Below are 24,396 nucleotides of genomic sequence, written 5' to 3' on the forward strand. Positions count from 1 at the left end.
CGTAATCAAACTTTGGGTAGGAGCTGTAAGGGAATTCTGGATTCTTGGAACTGTAACTTTCGTACAAGGTCAAAAATTCTTCGTCACAGATGCTTTTACTGTCGTACAAAAAAAGAAGCAGGTTTCTCATTTCACTGAAAGATGACATTCTCTCAAACAGCTTATTTTAAAAGCCAACAGAGTTTGCTACCGACGTCGCTGCTGCAAAACTCGTCTAGCTGCTTAACGTTTATATTTTGGCGGGAACGACGTTGTTCTCTTCCCAGGCTCTTTCGGTCGCTAAAGTTGCCGTTGCCTCTAAAACGACCCGTGCTTAAGTTCCCTAATATGTGTTTCCACAGTAACTTCTGTCATCGTCACTAACAACTAGAGTGAATTTGAATATACAAGTTAACATACAAGTTTTTCAATACAGAAATTTTACAATACAGAAAAACCGTGCTGAAAAATTAAAATGAAAGAGACAAATTAGCATGAATTTGCTGATTTAAAGCAGGCTCCTGCCAATTGATTGACGTAGCTTCTTTAATTTTTGCCTGAAACTTTGTGACGCAGAGTCCAAAATGGTGAAAGACTCCGCAGAACAAGAGTTATACATTCCTCCGAAGCCTGTAGATGTTTGAAAACGTCAGAGCTTTTGTCTGAACAGAAGCGTTCACGTACGCGCATGGAAAAATGACGATTGGTCTCGATGGCATTACAATTAGCACACAAAAATTTTTAAACCACCCGAAAAAAATAGAGAAGATTCCTGTCGCCTTAATATAGTCATTTCCACACATTCTCCCTTATATGATACAAATAGCTGTGTTTGAAGACAGGTTCCTTAGATCCGTGTGCGATTTTAGCGAAATGTCAGTACTGCTAATGTTGACATTGAGTAAATACTGTAATTATTGCACATCCACGATACCGCTCGGAAGAGGAGCCCTGTGCTCGGGTCTTTACAGCGTTTCGGAAATTCCCTAGTACATAAAATATAAAACTGTATTCTCTCTCTAGTGAGAAAACGGAATATTTTATTCCGTAAATGTAGCTGCGATCTGCCAAGACGTAATTTCAATTGCACTGGTCACTCGGTTGATGCAAATATGCAAATAACGCCACAGTTCAAAAATAAAGGTAAAGTCCCTGTTTCACCGTTTAGAAGTTGTTAAATTTCTCTTTCTCTAAATCGCATATTAAGATCACCTACCATTTTGTGTGAAAAAGGAGTCCAGTAAGTACATGGATAACGAATGTCGAAGAGATACGGAGGATGACTGTTGACAAACTGATGTGAAATGGACGTGCCACACTTTCAGCACATGTATTTACTAATTAGGTATATTTATTTCAATTCTGTGAAACTGAAGACGAGATGATTAGGGTGAGGCAGGTGATTGTATTTTACTTTTACCTGTAATAGTTTGGTAATGTCACCTGTGCCTATTACTTTAGTCGTTGACATTTTTCGCACCTTTTTAACTTGAAGAATAATGTTTTCCAAGATGTAGGTAAGGTAGATATTCACTCGATCCTTCCTTCCTCCTTCCTTCGTTTCCTGTTAGACTTTTTATGAATCCGTTGACCTATGTGCAAGGTCTTCACAAACGTAGCGAAGTTCAAGGTATTTTCCGTGGAGGTGAAACAAATTTCTCACCGAGTGATTAGTTTAAATTTTATAGGCAATGTTTCTCATTTGTTCTTTGCATGTCTGACGCAAGTACTCAATATCTCACCGCAGAAATAATCTACATTGAGAAGATTACCGCACAGACGTCTCTGTAGATAGAAGTTAAGCTAATTAGAATAGCGCATTTCCCGATGGTGTCGTTTGACGGTACTCAACTGTACAAAAAGAACATATTAACAATTACAAAATTGATGAGCTGAATAAACTTACCGATGATTGAAGCCGGGATTAAACTTTTTAAAACGAGAAACGGACAGGAAAATTGAGCAAAATTCGAAAGATGCGTTTCGCCATAATTTACACGGTACTGTAAATATATCATGGCCATGGCGAAATGATATAACTAAATAGTTGGTGAAAAGAAGAAAAACATTACACAGGGCTGGGAGTTCTGCAGTCACGCCCCCCGAAATATCGCCTTGGAAAGGGAGGAGGGCGAAGAAAAAAAGATATCATTAAAATAGGGGGCATTCGTATTTGGTCACCCGACCAAGTACCAATAACCCCACGGAACAGGGCTTAACTGTGTTGCATGATATTTAACGAGACGCGATGCTCTGCTTGTGGTATAGTGATTCCATGCAGAACACAGTATTATATTTCTAAGATCTTCCAAAAGATAACAAAGAAAGAAAAAAAAAATCGAAGCCCGCACCAGGAATCTACTATCAGGAATGCCTAAGTGATTGTCAGTTTTAGATCGCATCAGGAGCCATAATAGTCCAGGTTCGAATTCGACATGACCGCTGATTAAAAGCACTGAGAACGCACTTGTTCAGGGTTAGCCTCGGCCTAAAGTAAAGTATTCACAAATTCCAGCGAGATGACCTGTTTACAGCTCTGTGTATTGTTTAATTTTCAAATTTGTGGCACCTTCCCGCCGGTATTTGTGAGGTTTTTTTTAGGTCGAGGCTAACCCTGTGCAAATGCGTTGTCAGTGCTTTTAATCAGCGGTCATGGCGAATTCGAAACTGGACTATTGGGGACGGAGACCGTAAGTCTTGGAATCCGCGCGCACCTATGATATGAGACAATTTTGCTATTTTTAGAGCAAATTGCGCCACCCTGACGACATATATCCGCGCGGATCCACGCACGTCGTGGGTTCTCGCGTGGATGTTGTCATGTTGCGTGATCAAATGGTGAGAGTTGCGAGATTCTCTTACGGATTTTTCACAGCGATGGCAAGGAATGAGGCAGGGAATAAGAACCACGCCGCTTATATGTAATTTCATGTTCTGAGCTAATGAAAAAGGTAAGTTCTTCAGGATGGAAAGCAAGACTTCAATTTCGCGCTGTGAATGAATATCTGCTCGCCCTAGTTGTACGCGTAAGTTTTTGCGCTTTTTTCTGCAAAGAAAAGTTATGTAACAAAACTCTCTACTCTGGTATCGAGTTAAGTTGTGAGTTTCTCAAACATTGCTTGATCATACCCAAACCCTGTTTTTGATAGTTTCTTATTGTTTCTGCTTTTTTGGCGACTTTGCAAAAGTTTTTGAAAGAAAAGTCTGACGCGTACAAATAGCTCATTTGCATACTGAGGCGCTTGCACTTTCATGTCCGAGTCGGTGTTTTTAATTGTCAACAAATCTTGACAAAGATTTCTTTCGTTATCTTTTGTGCTGAGATACTGCAACAGTTTTCACCAACGCCAAAAGGCTACTAACATCATGTGTGTTTCTTCAACATAGTGAAATTTTACACTGCGAAAATAAAATAGACAAGGAGTTTTGATAACTTCAACCAACAAAATCGAAATCGTTATTCGAGTTGATTAAAGAAAGCGTCATCGTAACTTTGTTGATTATTTCTGTTGTATTCACATATTTTCAGCTAAGCTTTTAAAATATGTTCTCAAACATTTATCAACCTTAAGCATATTTACAACCTAGAGATATTGTATGAATTCGATGAACGTTTTCACACGAAAGTGCGGAATTCCAATTTTTCATATTTTACTGACTGTACAAAACACGCATCGGTCGCGACGGACTGGCAAAATCCGCGCAAGCTAGTGGCAAGAGGAGGGAAACTTTGAAGTCCTGAAACGCTGCCTTATACAACTAGTTTATTGCTGTGTTATGGAAAAGCTGTTAATCTTCAACATACGTGAAATTTAGAGTGGAGTAATGTGGAGCTTTTGCAAAAGAAGCAGCGGAACACAACTTGATATAAAGCGGGACATTCGACACTGTCTTCCTTTTTGTCAAAATGGAACAGCCTACGACGAAAATACTTAAGCAAAATTCCAACAGACATAAACGCTGAGTTGTGGGTCAAAAGCATAAAAAATTTCGGGAATTTCTGACGCCATTTCCCCCGTGCTACATTTGCAAAAATCCTCGCAGCATGTACCTGCGTGTGCCGGACGCGATGCCACAATTTGTTCTAAAAATAACAAAATTGTCCCGTATCATAGGGACAGCTCCAATACTAGAAATGGCGCGCGCCTACGTTCTCCATCCCGAATATGGCTCCTGATCACATCAGATATATATACACAACCTTACATAGATTGAGCGGTAAAACTCTCCTTGGTGGTTTGCCACGTCAGAAAGTAAATACAAGGGGAAGAAAATCACTGATAATAGACCTCTTTAGCTTGAGCAGTTTGTTTTCCTATAGCAGCCAACCTGATGATACTCTTGAGAATTCTTGCGTTCAAATTTTTAAATAGTCGCATGTATATGAGGGAGAATTTTAATATGGATAAAGAAATTCTTTAGAGAATATCACGTGGTCTACAATGGGAAAACAAACTGCCCAAACTAAAGAGGTCTATTTTAGGGAAAATGACGAACAAAAGAAAAATAATAGCAAAGAAAATTAGAATTTGCAATACAGGAATTTTATTACAGTTGAACCCGCTTTTTGGAACTCTCAGGGGAAACGAAAAATAAATCGAAATACCGGGAGGTGGAAATAACTGATAGTAAATGACTAAAGGGCCAATCCAAAAGAAGTGCAGCTTTTGAGTTCGAAACAACAGAGAATTCGAAATAACCGAGTTAGAATTAGCGGGGTCCAACTGTACTTGTTTTAAGCGCTAATTCTTTGTGGTTGTCTCAGACGTACATCACCGATGACTTCATGAATGTTTTCAACTATGTCACAACTCCTCGAGTATTCTCTTACCATTGCGTTTTGCACTGTTTCTGAACAATGCTAGTGGCATTTTTCGCCTCCATAACTCGATATCTAAATAATAACTGCCCAACGGATTAAAGCTCAGTTCAGTGGTATCAAAATTGCCACTGTTTACAGACGAGCCATTTTCCATGTTGACTGGCTCATAGCCTCTTTGACTTAAATTCGATTCTACTCATTATACCCACCTTTCCTAAAAAATATTAGGTGATTCGAAGAATTCTTAAATAGCGCCCGGGTAGCAGGGATTTGAGCTGAGGAGAGAGTTAAGGTAAGTGCGCTTGAGAGGGTTAATATCTACATTAGGTGCCGGAAAAGCACCATGCCCCTTCAACCCTCACCCTATCCCTCTCCCCCGCGAAGTAGCTCATGTTCGAGATATCCAAATAATGACATGGCACGCGGCTTTCACCCAAATTTCTACATTTGGTTTTGTTTTCTTTGTATCAAGTCATTTATGGTAATTAATAGACAAAGGAATCTTTAAAAAATGTAATTATGGGCAAGAGCCTTGGAGTCATGGTAAATTACTGAATATGGTCTATTACGAACAATTAACAATTATTGGACGAGATTGAGCTAAAGATCGTGATATGTCAGTCAGTGACGAGCAGATCCATTATTTGCCGGCACCTACGTCTGAGGTAAACGATCGTGAAAATCAGGGAAGAATAATGAGAGAAGAAACCATTTCATATTGAAATGTCTCTCCGAAAGCTCGGGGGAAGCGATCTGCTATCTTTCTCACAAGAGCGTGGTTACAGTTTTACTCCCTAAGAGTCCAGACTATGCAGATCATTTGAGCGCAAGACTATAAATGTAGCTAAATGAACCAGCTTAACATAGGTTTGGAATGTTAAGTCAAGCAATCACTGGTATTGAGTTAAACTTGAAGTAAATGAGAAACGTGTCGAATTTAAAATGGCCAATTCCCTCTGTGAGAAGCGTCTGCAGGGAATCATGATACGTGTGTTCATCATCTTGGACTGGATATTTGTTTAGATGAATACAACTACCATGATTTCCTGCAGGCACGTGTCATAGAGGGAATTGGCTATTAAAATCATCACAGTCAATGGAACACATAAGACCTCATTTGAACAGTTAAGAGTACCAGACAGAGTTTTATATGACCGAATAGTCAGCAATTGACTGTTGTTCATAGAATATAAGGGCATGTAAGGGGCACTCTTACAATCCAAAGCCTTCAATTTTGTGTATTTTGAAGTAAAAATTCAGTTGTTCTATCACAGAACAGACAACAGTGAGAAAACCCATTTTAATTGTGTATTTCCAAAATTACACACTGATTACCTAGTAATAAATGTATCCATGCTGTTTATCAAAGTAGGGCAAAAAATTAAGCGGCAAGCCCTAGTGTAAGAACCCTATGAGAGCACATTGAAAGTAGTGGTTTTACTCGTGACACCAAAATTCAGGTATCAATCTATTAATGGAAATAAAACTGGAATTAACTTTACTTGACCAAACTGCTTATTATGTTCATGCGGGAATATATTGTGAAATATTCAGTCCATTATTGTGTACACGTATGTGAATATGAACAGAGTTTATTATTCTAACCATATAAATATGAAACGTTAAAACTAGACTTGATTAAGGAACTTAAAAGGACAGTATCATTAGCTGCGCATGTGCGAGTTTCGGGTCTCAGATCGCTCACGTTGTCGTTGTCCGCCAAGATTCGTTTTGTTTTTTTTTTATTAGACGTGCTAAATTTTGTTGATAATATAACGCAATTCCGTGCATAAAGATAAGTTACATACAATCAACTACAGTGGAACCCCGTTAATACGGTCACCAACGGGACATGAAAATGTGGCCGTATTTACAGGGTGACCGTATTAACGGGGTATGGTTAAATTTCATGGCAGGTCTAAATTGAGTGGCTTCTCAACAGATATATCTCCATTGCACTTTTAAACCACTGCTCTTTAATAAGCATTCGGAATGCAGATATAATTCTAAATGGGAAGATGAACATAATTGTTTGTGTGGCCGTAAAAAAGGGGTAAAATAATAAAGGACTATACAGGTTGGGATTTCAGAATGTGGCCGTTGGCCGTATTAACGGGGTGGCCACGTTAACGGGGTTTTCCTACAAGAAATGCATGGGCATTTCGCCGGGACAAAAAAAAAAATTGGCCGTAATAACGAGGTGACCGTAAGGTAGTGTTCCCATGTACTACAATAAACTACTACTTGCCTAAAAAAAAATCACAATTACAATACCTACTTACAATAAACTACTTACAATACAATATTTACAATAACTTACTTACAATACGGCAATTACAATTAACCACTTACAATACACTACATACAATAAACTAATTCTTGTATACATGTAATACTTAGACTAAACTAATAACTGTACATTACCTACAATGAACTACTTACATCTTACAAAATAATCTAAATCTTACAACAAACTAACTAAAAAAGTCTGCTTACACCAGACTGCTGACAATACCGAGATCATCTAAACGATTCGAATTACTTTGTTAAGGAGAAAATAATGAGAAATTCACTTGAAGAAAGCTAAAATGCCATTTTTTAAGCAAATGGCTTCGTTTACTCAAAATGTTGAGAAAAGTTACTCACAATATGACCAGAAGAACCTTCCGTAAGGGCTTACGGAAGGTGGTCGCTTATAAAAGCTTAGACCATATTGGGTCAAAAGTTTGCCTCACTGCAGAGACTTTCCGCATGTTTTAGATGTTTCATTCATATTAAAAGTCAATTTCGTAAAAAAATCCGGTACTTCCATCTCTTGTACTACCTAGGAATGCGATAATGTTACATCACCTTATTACCCAATTTATGCTCTATTATCTGTCAATGGTCGCTTACGGGAGGTTAAAAACAAAAGAAAAGACTTTTAGCTCTGAAAGTGTTCGCGGTCGCTTCCGAGAGGTGGTCGCTTACAAGAGGTTCCAAATATAGTAATATCACTTGGAAACGTTTTGCACTTTGGAAAACTGGTCGCTTACGAGAGGTGGTCGCAACGGGAGGTTCGACTGTAAAGTGAAAACCCAAAATAGTGAGTAGAAAACACTCTTTATTTTGAGTAAACGTTTTGATGAGTATTTTTACTCACAAAATTGAGTACACATTACTCAAACTAATTGCTTATTAAATTACAACACAGCTGACAAATTAGACTGTCTAAACGGGTACAATGATGCTATAGAAAGCTATATAGGTAAACGAAACTGGTTTGTTCATTTCACGACAATGTGTAGAGCTGTTGGAAGTGGCTAAATTGTCATTTAGCATACATGCATAAATAGCCTGGTTTACCTTGTCTAGTTGTTCTGCCACCAACGGCACTAAATGGGGACAACATCTTAAGTAAAACTTTATTTACAACTTATTTCTTAACATGACCTAAAATATATTGCTTTCAGATCAAATTCATAACATTCTCTTAAAGTTCAAAGTTGTTATAAACAAACCGAGTCAGCCTGGTGTATGTGATACAGGCATGGAAATCATCGCTCCTCAGGGCAACCCAGCTCATTTAACAAACGCAGCCCTAAATCGTGTCTCAACTACTTTTGCTACCAAAAGTGTATTAAAATATGTCAGTAAAAGCAGACAACTCTGTATTTAGGGACCACAAAGAAATCCCTGGCATATCAACAAAAGCCCTTACACTTCCCAAGGGGATGCAAATCAACAAGCTCAGCTTGCTTCACATATTACAACTCATTTTCTGGTTCAACCTTGAGGGCATTCAAATGAGTGACATATTCAAGAACTCTCAAGGTTGTCTACCGTAAAATTAATTTATTCCCATCTAAAATGAAAAGTCCCCTGACTGGCGCCAAAATTGGAATGCCATGCATAATTCCAACTATAATAACACAGCCCCTGCAATATTTAGTGCCATACACTTTTTCCCAGGTGGTTCTACTTGAAAAAAATTAAAGAAATAATAAATAAATTGATTAATTAATGAAAAGGGTTTAAAGTGCCATCAACATTATGCAGTAATAAACCGGATAAATGTAAGAGGTAATTACAGAATAAAGTCAACTAAATTTCATCTCTAAAATCCCAAAGCCCATTTATAAGTAATATAAATTTAAGTTAATGTGAACAACCATGAAAGGGAGGTGAGAGAAGTTACATGACCCATGTATTCTTAATATACATTTCTGTCACGCAATATCCCGGTAAGACAAACACTTTCACATCGTGTCGAAAGGTCAAATTCACCTTTTGCGTCATTATGGCGTGTTATTCCCGGGCCAATCGTATTTATGCTTTGCCATTATGTCAATCAAGACCATGCGGTCTTATCTTCACATCTGTAGTTCACTTCAAGTTCTCTGACCTCTCAGAGTGTTGTGAAAAATTCCCGTCCACCCAAACCCATTTGGCTCTCTTTGAGCATAGTGTTAACAATTAAGTATAGTTTTATCAACTGTTTTGCGACACTTAATCATACTGCTATGCAGTAGTTGTAGTTATCCGGCTTAGTGCTGTTGGACTTGAGCAGTATACTTGCTCACTGATACATTGTTATAATTGTTATTGTTAGTGTCACGCCAGGTGCTGTTTTGGACACATGGACCATGCTTGCTCATTGAGCTTTACTTACAAATGTTATAACATTAACTTGAAGCCGACAACAGCTGCCTCACGTATTTTGTTCTTTGCTTCTGGTCACAACAGATTATGACCTCTGATTTGTTAGCTTAACAGGCTTAGAACTTTCTGATTGTTTCATTTCATATAATAAATAAACTATGGGAGGGGATGAAGTGCTCCATATAGGTCGCCTCTTTGCCCCATAAACTCACATGGCCAGCTGTCGTGGCAGAAAGGGCCCCCCAGATAGCCTTGTTACCAAGGAACCAAACCTCTGTAGTTTGTTGTTCTGATTCTTCCAAGGGGGAGCCTGGGAATTAGGACCCCAGCGAGAGGATTAGGACCTCTCAGTAGCCTGGGGACTACAGGAACTTCTGGAAAGAAGGGAGAGGATTATGACTTCTCAGGGCCTGGGGCCTTAGGACCCCAGAGAGAGGATTAGGACCTTTCTGCAGCCTGGTTGTTGTTGCTTAATAATGTTCTCATTGTTTTGGTCCTCTCGTTGCCAACCACCTGACCCGTGTCATCCTGGAAGATTCCTATCAGCAACTCGAGCACTTCATCCCCTACCCCTTTTCTCCCATCAAAAGTTGTTGCTGTCTTTGATTTCATGGGTTGGGAGCATTAATACAAATTATCAATTGAAAAAAGCCTCAAAGGCTCTTTTACGCAATCCCCTACCCACCCTTGGTTTATCCCCACCTCTTCCCTAAATGATAAATCATGACAATTTTGGAGCAACGGAAACAAGGCAAATTTACCATTAAAAGAAGAGCTGGTCTTGTCTGTTGCCTCAGGCCCATTTTTAAAGCTCATTTCAAGCTTTCTGAACACCACAACTTGATCAATTTGCGCAAAGAAAAACTCAAACCAATGATAATTTTATTGCTAATTAAATAGTACATTAATCATGTTGATGAAACATGGAAATGATGTGCTCAAGAGACATCTTTATGTTACAAAAATAATTGTGTTGATTAAGTGAAATATTAATTGCTATATTTCATAAAGCACAAATAAGGGTATTATTATAAATCCAAATAACTTTCTTAAATCTCAAACATACATGTTGAATAAAAATAAATAGTGTTCAATTAACTCAGATTGTCTTTCACACCTTGTAAGAGTGTCACGTCCCCAGATATATCTGGACATAGTTCTTACAAATTCTCCAAGCCACTTTCAAGGACAGCTGATTTTTGATTCTCGACATGACGAGAATCAAAAATCCCAAGTACCTGAAAGAGATTTTAGCCCAAGCGCAGTCTCACTCAGTGAAAGCAGGTGTCTACTTAAAGTATTTGGGCAACTGCAGCTTTAACACACACCAAAACCCAGATACCATAATAGAGTTCACAGAGGGAGATGTCGCAAACCTTGCAGCTATTGAAGAAGATCCTGAAAGAGTGAAGCAGGTAATAAAAAAAATTAACTTAAAACACAATTCTGACCAAACAATTAAAGAACTTTTAAAGAGTTTGGGTTCTGCTTGTAACACTCTGGGATATGTTTCTGCATAACCAAAAGACATACATGTATTGTGTATAGATATATACAGCCCTGTATATAAAGGAAACAGGACATCGTGTCTTTCAATTCAGTCTGTAATCATATGCATACTCGTCATTAACAAATCAGACTCCTGCTTCACGGTTGTCCGATTTTTGTAACTACTCGTATGATTACAGACCGAATTGGACTCCACTCAGTCCTATTACCATTATTAACTGTGTCAATAGCAAAATGCTTGAATCTGATTGGTTCTTAAAAGCCCTTATGTATGGCTTAATTTGGCTGTTGCAATGTCAAAACTGTCCGATTTGACCAAGCCAGTGTCGCAGGCGTATAAAGGGGATGGGGTGGAGGAGGAGGAAGAGATTTCGAGGAGATTTCGGGATAGGGAACGCCTGCTACAAAAGCCCATTCTTTTGCATCTCCGCGTACTGTGATCGGATTGATAGAGCTGTCAGTTCAAGGACCAATCAGAAAAAGGCACGCCCCTTTCTGCATGACTAACTTTACACGGGAAGGCGCGAAAAAATATTGATAGCAGCGAGCGTTGTGAGAAAATCTTCAAGCCGTGTAATTTCCGCAACTCCCACAAAGGTTTGTAAAACAGGAAGAAAACCAAAGATAGACATTATAAAAAACAGCAGCTGCAGATTTTGTGGAGTAAACTTTACTTCTGGAGGAGGAAGAGTGTCATTTGAAAATCTATTTTCGCCGTCGGGCAGAGAAGAAAGTGCCGGGCTGATTTTAGCTGAGTGTTGTGGCTTGATTGGGTTTCCACTAACGAGGGACGAAAACTTCTCAGAGCGGGTCTGTCGATCTTGTGGTTGCAAAATAAGAAATGCAGCTGAACTGTACAGTTTTATTCAGCAAGCAGTATGCAGCACAAGAGACGATGAAGATTTAAACTGCAAGAATTTGGACGATCGATGCAAAAGACAACTTTCCACCACTAAAGGAAGCAACACCAAAAAACAGCTTTTCGGAACACACGGTAAACGCAACCAAAAAAGTACCGGAAAGGTTAATTCCAAAAAAGCCTTGTTTTCGGAAAGCTTGACAACGAGTAATTCTTCGGAACTTGAAGAATTGATCAGTGAAATCGAAACCTTCAAATGGATTAAACTTCTGGTGGTTGAATCGCAGAAGGATGGTCTACAGATTCCTGTAAAAATTTCTCTGGGCAAATGATTGTGAGCGACGCGAGAGCTTTTCAAAGTACGTTAAAAATGCAGATATTTGACCATCCGTCGTCAAATTTCAATTTACGGGTTAGACATATTTTAGCACGCGCCACATGTCTTGAGCTATATTAAGTTGAAATAGACACAGAGCTGATAATTTCGAAATGTTCTAACCTTATTTGCTGTAAAAGGCAGGTCCAAAAGCCGATTTGACGTGTTTCTGTCACCATTCGTCGCACGTAAAGCAGAAGTTTGCTTTTGTTTACACAACGTCCAATGTACATCGCCAACTGTCAACTTATTTAATGGTCGAATACCATGAATCTATGACCCTGTTTCGACACATATGATCACCACTGCAACTAAGTCAAAAACGGCTAAGTGATTTGTACATAGTTGCTTGCTTTGCACTACACCAAAATATTAGGTTTGATCATCGTTTGATCTATTGCTGCTTGAATCCTTGCTTGTAGCGGTTCCTTGTTTGTTCGTCACGCAATGCTGTCATCCCACTTTAGGGGGTAGCGGTAGGACAATTCCTATCCTAATACGTAAGGCTCCGTTCGGCACACAATCTTGTTGAGTAGGAAGAGATTAAATTAAGCAATGAAAAGAATAAATAGTTAACCATTGCCCTTGTTGTCATCTTTTACCAGACCACCGCTACCTACACGCCCTGCGTAAATACTGTAACGCTAAACTCGTACCAAGGTCTTTTCGCGCTGTGCAATTATTTTTGGTTTACGTATAATACAGTGGGCTACCCTCGGGGAAATGAAAGGTGGCCGCTTAATAGAGGTTGGTGTACCTTGAATATTTTTTCACTATCGGGTTATAAATTTCTTTGTAAACATGGAGTCAATTCAAAGCAATTATTATAGACGTCATCCTCGGAGACCCATGGGCAGTTTAGTGGGAGCGGGGAAACGTCTAAACGGGTGAGAAAAAAGTTCGGGCGAAGACCCGTTTAGACTTTTTCCCCGCCCCCACTAACTGCCCATGGGTCTCCGAGAATAACGTCTATCATGATTATCTTGAATTAACATGTTTACTAAGAAATTTAGCTAAATTCATAACCCCATGGTGAAAAATTATTCAAGGTAAATAATAGCATATTCGTTCTACCAAGAGTCCAGGTAAGTTTAATTTATTGACGACTCACCTTCTCTACACAGTGATCTAAGGACTGCCAATTCTCCATACGCCTCTCTTAAAGCAACGCCTTTTGGTCTTCGAATTAGTCTTCCGAAACACAGAAGTAATAGTAGTAGTAACTTTTGTTATCCAAAGGCTCCTTTAAATGCAAATGTGCCTTACTAAAAGTTGAAAACTAAGATAAGTTACGTATTTAGATTGTAATTACATTCAATGATAAAACGAGTTTGCATTCACATGAAAAATAATTATGTTGACATTACATTTCTCACAAACCTTGATCTCGTTGGAATTCCGCAAATAAAAAAATCATATGCATATAAATAAAACCAAAAGCATGCTCACCTTTTACCTGTCCACGTTTCAACTGTGTGAGATTCGTCGATTACAATTGCACAAATGTTTTGATTAAGTGGTGAATTAGGGTCGATCAGCATTTCTCTGAAGGTCTTCTCCTTGACTTTCTCAGCTGTTGCATAGAGAACTTTAAAATTACATTTGCGAATTTCTGAGGCCATCATGTCTCTGCTATCAACTGCAGAATATCCTATTCATTTCATGTCCAGTATCTGATCTTTTATGATGCTAACCAACGGAGAAATCACCAGAATCGTTGCTTTACCATTCATTTCAAAGTCCTTGGTGTGAACAAACATTTGATATATCAGGCTTTTGCCGTATCCTGTGGGCAACACCACTAATACATCTTTTCCATCTAGAAGAGATTTTACTACAACTTCTTGCTCCGGTTTTAACTTAAATTCACTACGAGCAACGACATTCAAATCAGCCAAAGCTCTTGCTAACACATCCACTTTGGCCGACATTTTGGTTGTTTTCGCATTACACAAACCCGTCCTATTGTCCGATTAACCAATCAGAATTTTGCAGCTGCCAGCGACCGCAGAAATGAACCAATAGGGGTCTTTATAGCAGGCGTTCCTTTTCCCCCTACCCCCCCCCCCCCCACTCCTCCGTTTTTTTTTCCTCAAATTCTCTTCCTCCTCTCCCACCCCCTCCCCTTTATACGCCTGCTATGCAGGCTAGATTTGACCTGTCTGATTATTAGCAGCCTGTAATGGGATAGGTGAAATCACACAGTTCAACAGCCAATAAAAGTTTAGTACCAGATGCAACTAACCAATGAAATTTTACTTCTGAAGTTAGTACAATTTCCGGTTATGGGTCGTTGGGTGGCATTATGGCTAAAAAGTTCTAAGCAATGTTTTTGCTTTATTAGAAAGTCGAATTGTGAGTTGAGTTTCATGCATTTTGTTATTAACACAATTAATTGGTAATAGGACTTCTTGTGGTACAATTCAAGGGTAATCCTACTTGTAATTTCAAAGCGGCCTTGTGCAATTTGAAATTACTCGCCCAATTACTCCCAGAGTTGCACTCCACTCAGTCCTGTTACCATTTCTGCTACCATTACCGCTACCACTACGATGCCTACTACTACTCCCACTACTACTCCCACTCCCACTCCCACTCCCACTACCATTACCACTACCACTTCTGCTCCCGCTCCCACTACCACTCTTCCCGTTGGGTTGCTCTGCAGACACTTTTTCTCGGTAACTCCAAAAGGCTGTCATTCAGCAACAATAAACTAAAATTACCCGAAACTTGGCAAAAGCATGGCTAAGACTAAGATCTATGTAACTGTAGTTTATGAGTGTATTCTGCTTAATTGCGTCGACGAAATGGTCTAGTAGAGGGAAAAGTGTGTCCGTTTGGTGCCATTGCTGGCCGTTTGTGCTGATAAATCGCTTTAAAACCCAGAAATAGACCAATGTTGGCTTTAGGTGTCTTAAACAGGCTCATAGAGCTGCGGCAAGTAACTCTAGTAATTTAAAAAAGCAGATATTTTGTCCCAAAAAGTTCACTAAAGGTATAATGTCAAGTGGGTGTTTCAGGTTACGCGAAAATTGGGAAGCGTCATGTTTGCACGTTTTTGACTTTATCCTTCTCCAACTCTATCATTTTATGAGAGTTAGATGTGATTTTCACCCCAAAATTAGATGTGTGTAAGGGCAATGCGTATGTAAAGTTTGAGCTAAATCCTGTTTATATGGTGCTGTCAGCACTTCTTTTAGGGAGGAATGTTTGAGTGCGACAAAATGCCTGCAAAGCGCCATTCTATCAAAGTGTGCAATTTTTGCACTTTTGCAAAAGAAGTTGTCTTAAACCGTGAGAGTTAGCCCATTTTTTGTACACAACATTAAAGAATATGTTTTTGTATGCTTGTGTGCAATGTTTCAATCTATTAGGTCTTAAAGGTAATTTTTTTACAGATTTTTAAAAATATTTTCATGTCTGCAAAGCCCCACAAAATTGTGATTTTGGCTAACTCTGGAGAGATTTAGCACCTTTATTTACGAAGGAATTTCCTTGCTTCCCAAGTACGTTTCACAACTGTCTTTGCTCTTTATAACCATGTACTTTTTTAGATCAAAAGAAAGACATCTCGTTAAATTCCACAGTTTACAAAATGCACCAAGGCTGCAATCACAGTAAATTTTGAAAAATTCTCAAAAAAAATAATTTGCATGGTAACTTTACAAAACTTGTCTAAAACAGAAATCTTGTTAATGCCTTCATATTAAAAGTATAAAAAAAATAATGGCTGCAAACGCATTCTGTAGATATTTGTTTATGTCATTGATCAACAATGCAAATGACGTTGAAATGACACAATGTAAATGACTTTCATGTTCGAATGTCTAGAACTTCACCAATATTTTAGCCTTTCCTGACTCAGCTGCTGAAAACTTAACTCTTTGCATGAACTGTAACATTTAAGAGCTTGGCGTGCAACACTGGAACGTCCTTTAGAGGGCAAGTTTTTTTAACGTTTTCTGAAAATACGTTTTTTACATAATTAGTGACCATTCATAACATATTCACAATTCGTAAACTGAGTAATCTCCTAGCTTGATATTAGGGACCTTAAGCATAGACGACGACGAAGAAGAAGACGACGACGAATAGTACCGCGTGAAGACTGGGACGGAACGGTCCGTTCACGGTGCGAAAACGGCGGGAAATCCGAAACTTAAGCTTCGCTCGACGAGAACGTGAACGTAAACAAAAAATCACAGCACAGTAAATCAATTTTTCGTCGAGATGGTTTCTTTTCACGAGCTTCAAGAACTTTTTCTCTTTAGTCACGCTCAAGGCATTTTAGATGATGAAGAACTGTTGTTGTTGTATGAGGAATACTCGCCAAAAAATCCTGATTTTTGCTATGAGAATTTTGGAAGGTTTTCTCTGGAAGATATGAACGGTGCAGAGTGTTTGGCAGAATTTAGATTCAGGAGGCACGATCTTTCACTTCTTGCCGAAGTCCTTCAAGTACCAGACAGCTTTACGTGTTACCAAAGAACCGTATCAAGTGGAATGGAAGCGCTTTGTATTCTTCTGAGAAGATTATCTTACCCCTGCAGATTCAGTGATATCATTCCACGATTTGGTCGACCGGTTCCAGTGTTAAGCATGGTTAGCAACCAGGTGCTTGACTACATATACGATACACACGGTCACAGAATCACTCAGTGGAATCACCAAATTCTCTCTCAGCCCTTGCTGCAACTGTATAGTGACACTATTGCTGCCCAGGGTTCTCCCTTGGACAATTGTTTTGGATTTGTTGACGGGACGGTTCGTCCAATTTGCAGACCTGCAGAGCATCAGAGAGCAGTCTATAACGGCCACAAAAGAGTACATGCTTTGAAGTTTCAGTGTGTTGCCCTTCCCAATGGTCTGATAGGTCATCTATATGGCCCCGTAGGTAAGAAATGGTTCTAATAATTCTTTATTTTGTCATATATTTCTATATCATTCATGAAAACAGTTTTGAATATTTTTCTATTTTTCAGAAGGAAGGAGGTATGATGCAGGCATGCTGGCTGACTCAAGACTCCTTAATGACCTACAAGCTTTTGCAAACTCTCCTTTGGGGAATCCATACTGCATTTATGGTGATCCAGCATACCCTTTAAGGGTACACCTTCAAGCCCCTTTCAGGGATAGAGCCTTGACCCGTCAAATGATGGATTTCAACCAGTCAATGAGCAGTGTCAGAGAATCAGTAGAGTGGCTATTCAATGATGTCACTAACTACTTCAAGTTTTTGGACTTTAAAAAAAACTTAAAAATTGGTCTCAGTAGTGTGGGTAAAATGTATGTGGTCAGTGCCCTACTTAGAAATGCCCTCACATGTCTCTATGCAAATCAGACATCAAGTTTTTTTCAGCTGGAACCTCCTTCCTTAGAAGACTACTTTTCTTAATAACCTTTTTAAATTACTTTTTGTGGTAACTTTGTAACATGGCGCCTGGGCATTATGTATAATATGTAAAATCACAGCAAATGAGAATTCAAAATGTGGTTTAATTTTACCAACATGCTTTTTGTACACTGTTACAGTAATGCCAGATTCACACTATCTGCAAAAAAATGCCAACACAACAGCATGGACATAAGGCAAAAAACCGATCTTCTCTTCAAGTCATTATCTCACTAAGCAAGTGAAGTATGATTTTTGTATTGAAATAAAGAAACAAGTTTCCTGCATCACAAAATCATGTTGAAAAACAGCGGAAAATATTTGTTAACTAAAATTTCAACATAGTTCAACAAAGTTTAAGTAAATTAATGCTCAACATAGTTTAGGTTTCCAAAAGAAGAGGTGCTAAGATTAATACTCCCCTTTTAAAAATGTAACATGTTTTAGAGTAAATTTCCAAAATCTTGAGGAGATTTGTGATAGTCACTTTGTGAATGTAGCTTTTTCCAATAAAGACATTAATGACTGATTCTGTTGTTGTACCATCTTCATCATTTCTAATTGCTGCTTGTGCATTTGACTCTGCTGATCCATCAACATCTGCTGTTCATTTTTTTTTAACTCCATTTCATTCTTCCTCAGTTTACTTTCTAACTCAAATTTCTCCTTGAGGTATTCAACAGCATCCGAACTTCTTCTCTTCCCTCTTTTACTGGGTTTTCCTTCCTCTGAATCTGCATTTCTTTTTTGGGTTTTGCCTAGACGTTCTATAGCTTGGCGCCTAACCTCTTCGGCACTTGCCTTCTCAATCTGGTGTTTTTTGGTGAGAGTGCCAGCTTGCTCATTCCTTTCCATGTCAGCTGCCTTTTCTTTGTCAAGAATCTCTTCAAGTGCTGCATCTAGCTGGGTCTCCTCACAGTCTATGCCTGATGCTCTTTCTTCTTCTCTTATTTTCTCCTTGTACTTCGTCTGCAAAAGGGTTAGTCGGTCTCTCACTGATCTCTTAGACACTTTGAATATGGGACTTGCAAGACTGTTAAGATTAAGGGCAATCTGCCTCCATACTTCACCCCTTTCTTTGCTGTTTTTGGGATGCTTGAAAGGCTCCTGGAGAAGAACTTCCCCACAGAGGGTTAAGTCATGGTCTTCTGTCCATTTCATAGAGTTGTTTCTGGAGAAGGAAAATGTGAATGTCTTAAAATTCCTTTTACACTTCTGAGCAGGGATTAAGACTAATCCTGCTTTAATTGCATATCATATGTTAATTGCATACACCATGACAGTTAAATCTAAATTAGTGCTAATCAGGTTTACTCTGCCCTGCAATGCATGCAGTTTAGCTTATATTCGTTGATACAAGCAATCCCCAAATTTAAAATTAGGAACGTTTCAAGTCTGCGATCTACAGGACTGTTATTTCAATCTCTTGGAATTCGAGCCTGCTATAACGACGTGGCTTTTTGCTTCTGGGATTTATCCCTATATATATATATATATATATATATATATATATATATATATATATATATATTAGAAACAACTTTATCTGTTTATTACTAGACAAAGCTTATATATTCAGACAGATCGAGCAAAGAATAAAGTTGAACTTGATAACTCAGTCAATATTTATAAAGCTGCAAATGCTCTGCTTTTATTCTCGAGGAACGCTGCAGAAAGGATAGACTGAACCACAAATTTAACCGTCCCGAAGCGACTGTTATTTTTCACAAGGAAATTAAGCTCATCATGAACGATCCAATTTACTAAGACTTTAGATCTTACCCTGACGCGGGAGTTTGACACGCCATGTGCAGTTCCTGCAAAAGAAGTTTACAGAGGCTAATTACTTTAAGTTTGAGCTAAAAAACAAAAGAAACTTTCGCATACTAAATTCAAACCCTTGATTGCTAAGCTTTTGCTCAATTAAACCTCTAAAAGGCTAAGAAATAGACTGACAAATACTTACGTAGAGCAGAGGACGGCAACACAGCTTTTCTCACGTTCTCGACGTTCGGTGGACGACGAATGACGTCAGCGAAGACAAGACATGACATGCGCAGTATCATCTTGTGGTTCAAAGTTACTTCCGGTTCGTACTCGTCCGCCGTTCTCGTCGTCTATGCTTAAGGTCTCTATTATAAAATATTGGTACATGTACGTATTGGCAATAGTTGGGTGGAGTGCAAGCTTAATTTGTTAAGATTTGTGGCATCAGCAACAATTTTTATCTTACCATTCAAAGAGCTTCTTATGTCTGAAGAGCGCCGTTTGTTGAAGTTGCACAAGGTGCTCGCGAATTATTGTTATATGCAATATAATATAATAATATAATATAATGTCATTTTTTAACATCTGAGTTAACGCTTAGGTGGTACTTCCTTACATGTAACTTAAAAAGCCTTAAATCTTCTTTAATTAAAAAATTGGCATAATGTGATTATCACCTGTCCAGAAAGCACAAGTAGAGTAAGAGTTATTTAAGTTGTTCTCAGACTTCTCTCAGTCCTACACTGAAGACTCCATCTTTAATAAGTACACCTTTTAGTTTATGGACATCATTTTTCCCTTTTGAGGTGCTTATAATGTTTGCAACTGCAAGAAAAATCGTAAAGGGAATATCATACGGGCCAGCGGCATCTATTGGAGTGTTCTACTGTTATTGTCAGCTCATATAAATTCGTAATTTAACTGCCGTAAAAGTTTCTTACTTTGGAATACGGCGCGCGTAACTAAGCATAATTATTGTTAACGCTTAAAATTGGCTTGTTGTTTTGTTCAAATGACTGTAATGATATGATCTACCATCAATATGGAGGTGGGATTTATAGAGAGGGGGAGCTTATTTAAAAAAGAACAAACCAAAAAGAAAAAAATCAGAGGGCGTACGCGCTATAATCTAATGAGCTTGCGAGGGGGTCAGAGGGGGGCTAAAGGGGAGTTAATAGCTTTCCAGTACATGTATCACATTCATAAAACGCATTGATAGTACAGCCCTTGGAATCAGTTACAAACATTAAAAACATATCTCTTTTTGCAAATACTTTTAACGTAGAAAATTTATTTTCAAAACTAACGGTTAAAGTGTCGCCATAAAATTACCCATTTGGTCATTGCAGCCGTACACGCAGAAATGGACTGGGTTTTAGTAAACCTCGATTCTCCGGCATTGGGGGGAAGAAAAAATACTGACGTGTTAATTTGATGGAAAGATCGACTGCAGTCTTTTGATAAATGCAAGAGAACATAACAGGTAGCCCTACTACTACAAAAGATGAGAAAATGTGTGCTGATGATGCTGATGATAAGAAGGGTTTCGAATTGGCTGGAGACGGTGCGAATCGTAAAGCTGGCAGTGCGAATTGTGAAGATGATGGCACGAATTGCAAACACAGTAAATTTCAGCGAGTTAAATTAACCCCCATTGTGGGGTTAATTTAACTCTTCAAGCTGGAGTTAATTTTTTGGGAGTTATTTTAACCCCAAAAAGGAGTTAATAATACTCGCCGTGGAGTTAACTTGACTCCTCTTGTAGGAGTTGATTTTTAGGCCTTAACTTAACTCCTTAAACAGAGTTAAATTTTACTCCATGTAGGAGTTGAATTCCAGCCATCAGGAGGCCGGAGTTATTTTAACTCGCCAAGTAGAGTTAGTATAACTCAGTTTCGGAGTTCCTTGGAAGGAGTTACATTTACTCTGTGAGAAGAGTTAGTTTCACTCTATCTGAATGAGTTAGTTTCACTCTACCAGAGAGTGAATTTTATTCACTTTCAGTTGGAAGCCACTTTGGAGGAGTTACTTCAACTCTTATAGAAGAGTTAAAATAACTTACTTTGGGGAAGAGAGTTATTTTTTTCCTTACTGCATGGGAGGTATTTATTTATATTAATTAATCTATGTGATTAATGCATCAAAGCAACTGGATTCGTAGAGTGATCATGTCATCACTACAATGTGGTTTTTGGTCACTCATTTGTTCGACGATCTCCTTGCACTCTGACAGTAATTATGAGTTACTTAAACTATATCAAGAAGTAAATGTTACCATGTTCACTCTAGATTCCTACTGCACAATATAGAAATCACGAGCTCATAATCTAACTGCAATATAGAAAATAATGGAGAACCCATCACAATGCCAGATTTTCAATATTTGAACACTAATGGAAATGCTGCAATCTGATTGGCCGAGTGCTTCGATTCTTCAACTACCACATCATAGAAATCTTGAGCACATAATCTATGGTTAATTTTATCTAGCTCATTATTCAAGCTTATGACAAAATATTTCTAGACTATGGTGGAGAGAAAAGTATTATACATTATAAAGTGATAAAATAGACAGTATATTGTTTATCAACCAATCAATCTTTATTTATACTGTCAAGGGTAAAGCATGTAATAGTTATACAATTAATAAACTTGTGGCCCTCTAAAATACACAATAATTAAAAATCAATAACTAACCTATGTGAAATTATTTTAAACCAGTCAAAAATGCATGCGAGATCAGCTAAATTCATGTTACATTATGATATTGAAAATTAAAACTGTACAAGTTAAAAACTGGAAAAATGGTGAATTTCTTTAAACTGTACTAGACACATACAAATCAGTCAAGCCCTTTTTATAACCTTGGGCACATTATTTGTGGGCATAAAGATAAATTATTTGCTTGTAATTAGAGCTCTTTGTCAATCTCAGTGACATCACATACTTAATCCATGAAAGGGGTACATACAGTAATTGAACAGCAGCTGTAATATTTTCCCCCTTAAAGACCAAAAGCAAGATTAGAAAAAAAAGAAAACAACACTGTATTGATCGCTTTTGTGCACCAAATGAAATGTTTATGTTGCTCATACGAATGAAATCTTTCGTTAATTGATTGTTCCAATGTCAAATCTTTGCACAATATATTTATTTCTTGTTACAACACCATACGGTTTGACTTGATTTAGAGGCAAGAAAGAGGCCAGGTCTGTGTGGTGAACTATCAGTTTCCTTCTAGGGTGTATGGTTTGCACCTCAAAACTTTGATAATGGCTGTCAAACTGAGTGGTTGTCAGTTTTGAGACAACAAAGCAAATATCACTGAAGTTTCCATCTACAATACAAATTTTCAGTACTTGTCCAAAAACTGGATTGTCGTACTGATCTGTGTCAATTTGCAAAGTGCAGCCAGTTTTGTATTTAGTTCCAAGAATAGAAACCCATTTCAACCTGTAAAAACAAAACAGAAAAAGAAACAAGTCAATAGATATGACTGTCACAGTATGCCTAACGTGACAGGCCGTATTTGGGCAAGTACACTCTTTGCATTTTTGTAATATAATGATACTATTACACCATAATAACTCATGTTGTAACGGTATCTTGAAAGGTAACCTATTAGTGTTGCACACGGTCTTGGTATTGAAGCAATAGGAAAACTAACCAATAGTCATTAACATCTATAACTAGATTTATTACAGTCATAACTTACTCAGTTATTGGTGTCTCATTAGTAACTTCTGGATTATCCCCAGAAAGGACATTGCAGTAGTCCACATCTCCTGCATAGCAGCAGTGACCTGAAATTTAAATGTTAAATTATCATGGAAAAATGATTTGCATATGCAGCTAAATTAGTCCATGTACAATTAACAATGCTTCTGATTCAACATATTCATCTTTAACATTTAAGCCATCTTGTTTATCTATTTACAAGTTATAAAGACTACTAATATTACCTGGTCCTGTTTCAATCCCTTTCTTGATAAAAGATGACAGATTGCCCTCTGAAGTTTGAAGACGGTAACATACACCCTTTTGGTGACGCTTTGCAAGAGAATAGGGCAAGTTTGTGAAATTTCCCAAGTGTGCTGCAAGCCGCTTGAATTCATGATGCTTAGCCTCGAAGCGCATGCACCAGCTTCGTATGAGAGGTCCAATGCTAAATCAAAAGTTGTACATCATCATCAATGTTCACTATGTAATGACACAACTGACCTGAGGTATCGAACCCACACTTGGTGAAAGCTAAGTGATATGTAATCATGTTGAAATAAAGGTTGTATTTAAAAACTGGAAGTACCTTAAAGCAATGTCAGCCCATCTGGAGCGATGGACAATAAGTTGACTACATCAAGCTGTAAGAGGTGTGTCACCCGCCAGTTGTGATAGCTAATACATTAAGCTGCATGATTATTTCTTTTGTTACATCAGACTGTATGAGGCGTGCCACCCGCCAGTTCTGATAGTTAATACATTAAGCTGCATAATCATTTCTTTTGTGTTACATCAGACTGTATGAGGTGTGCCACCTGCCAGTTCTGATACTTATTACATTAAGCTGCATGATTATTTCTTTTGTGTTACATCAAACTGTATGAGGTGTGCCACCCGCTAGTTCTGATAGTTATTACATTAAGCTGCATATTTATTTCTTTTGTGTTAATACATCAGACTGTATGAGGCGTGCCACCCGCCAGTTCTGATAGTTATTACATTAAGCTGCATAATCATTTCTTTTGTGTTACACCAGACTGTATGAGGCGTGCCACCCGCCAGTTCTGATAGTTATTACATTAAGCTGCATAATCATTTCTTTTGTGTTACATCAGACTGTATGAGGCATGCCACCCGCCAGTTCTGATAGTCAAAATGTTAAGCTGCGTGATTATTTCTTTTGTGTTACATCAAACTGTATGAGGCGCGTGTCATACCCAGTTCTGATAGTCAATAAATTAAGCTGCCTGATAATTTAAATTTTCCAATTTTAACGACTTTCATACAAATAACCAAGGACTTGTTATCTTAAAGTTTCACTTTGGCTT

The 24,396-nt window shown here is 38.2% G+C and overlaps 3 protein-coding genes and 1 long non-coding RNA gene across 4 annotated transcripts in view; 1 reads left to right on the forward strand and 3 right to left on the reverse strand.

The window, feature by feature from the left end:
- Window positions 1-323, reverse strand: part of LOC149117088 (uncharacterized) — a 1,577-nt gene extending 1,254 nt beyond the window's left edge. Inside the window, exon 1 of the mRNA XM_089282770.1 lies at window positions 1-323. This exon is cut by the window's left edge and continues 516 nt beyond it. Within this exon, the coding sequence (XP_089138896.1) occupies window positions 1-148 (148 nt within the window). The 5' untranslated portion in view covers window positions 149-323.
- Window positions 324-16,260: 15,937 nt separating this feature from the next.
- Window positions 16,261-17,688, forward strand: LOC110040463 (uncharacterized). Its single transcript, XM_020745699.2, has 2 exons — window positions 16,261-17,083; window positions 17,172-17,688. The coding sequence occupies exons 1-2, from the start codon at window positions 16,420-16,422 to the stop codon at window positions 17,582-17,584; spliced, it is 1,077 nt and encodes a 358-aa protein (XP_020601358.2). The 5' UTR covers window positions 16,261-16,419; the 3' UTR covers window positions 17,585-17,688.
- A 376-nt stretch (window positions 17,689-18,064) lies between these two features.
- LOC149117089 (uncharacterized) lies at window positions 18,065-19,832 on the reverse strand. Its single transcript, XM_089280889.1, has 3 exons — window positions 19,548-19,832; window positions 19,364-19,398; window positions 18,065-18,752 (listed from the first exon to the last, which is right to left on the reverse strand). The coding sequence occupies exons 2-3, from the start codon at window positions 19,387-19,389 to the stop codon at window positions 18,065-18,067; spliced, it is 714 nt and encodes a 237-aa protein (XP_089137015.1). The 5' UTR covers window positions 19,390-19,398; window positions 19,548-19,832.
- Window positions 19,833-21,927: 2,095 nt separating this feature from the next.
- LOC149117090 (uncharacterized) lies at window positions 21,928-23,382 on the reverse strand. The gene is made up of 2 exons (XR_016205555.1): window positions 23,064-23,382; window positions 21,928-22,801 (listed from the first exon to the last, which is right to left on the reverse strand). It is a non-coding gene; the product is annotated as an uncharacterized LOC149117090 (long non-coding RNA).
- Window positions 23,383-24,396: the final 1,014 nt, after the last annotated feature.

Source organism: Orbicella faveolata, unplaced genomic scaffold (assembly GCF_042242905.1).
Source record: "Orbicella faveolata isolate gen_17 unplaced genomic scaffold, um_ofav_v1 contig_12, whole genome shotgun sequence".
NCBI lineage: Eukaryota > Metazoa > Cnidaria > Anthozoa > Scleractinia > Merulinidae > Orbicella > Orbicella faveolata.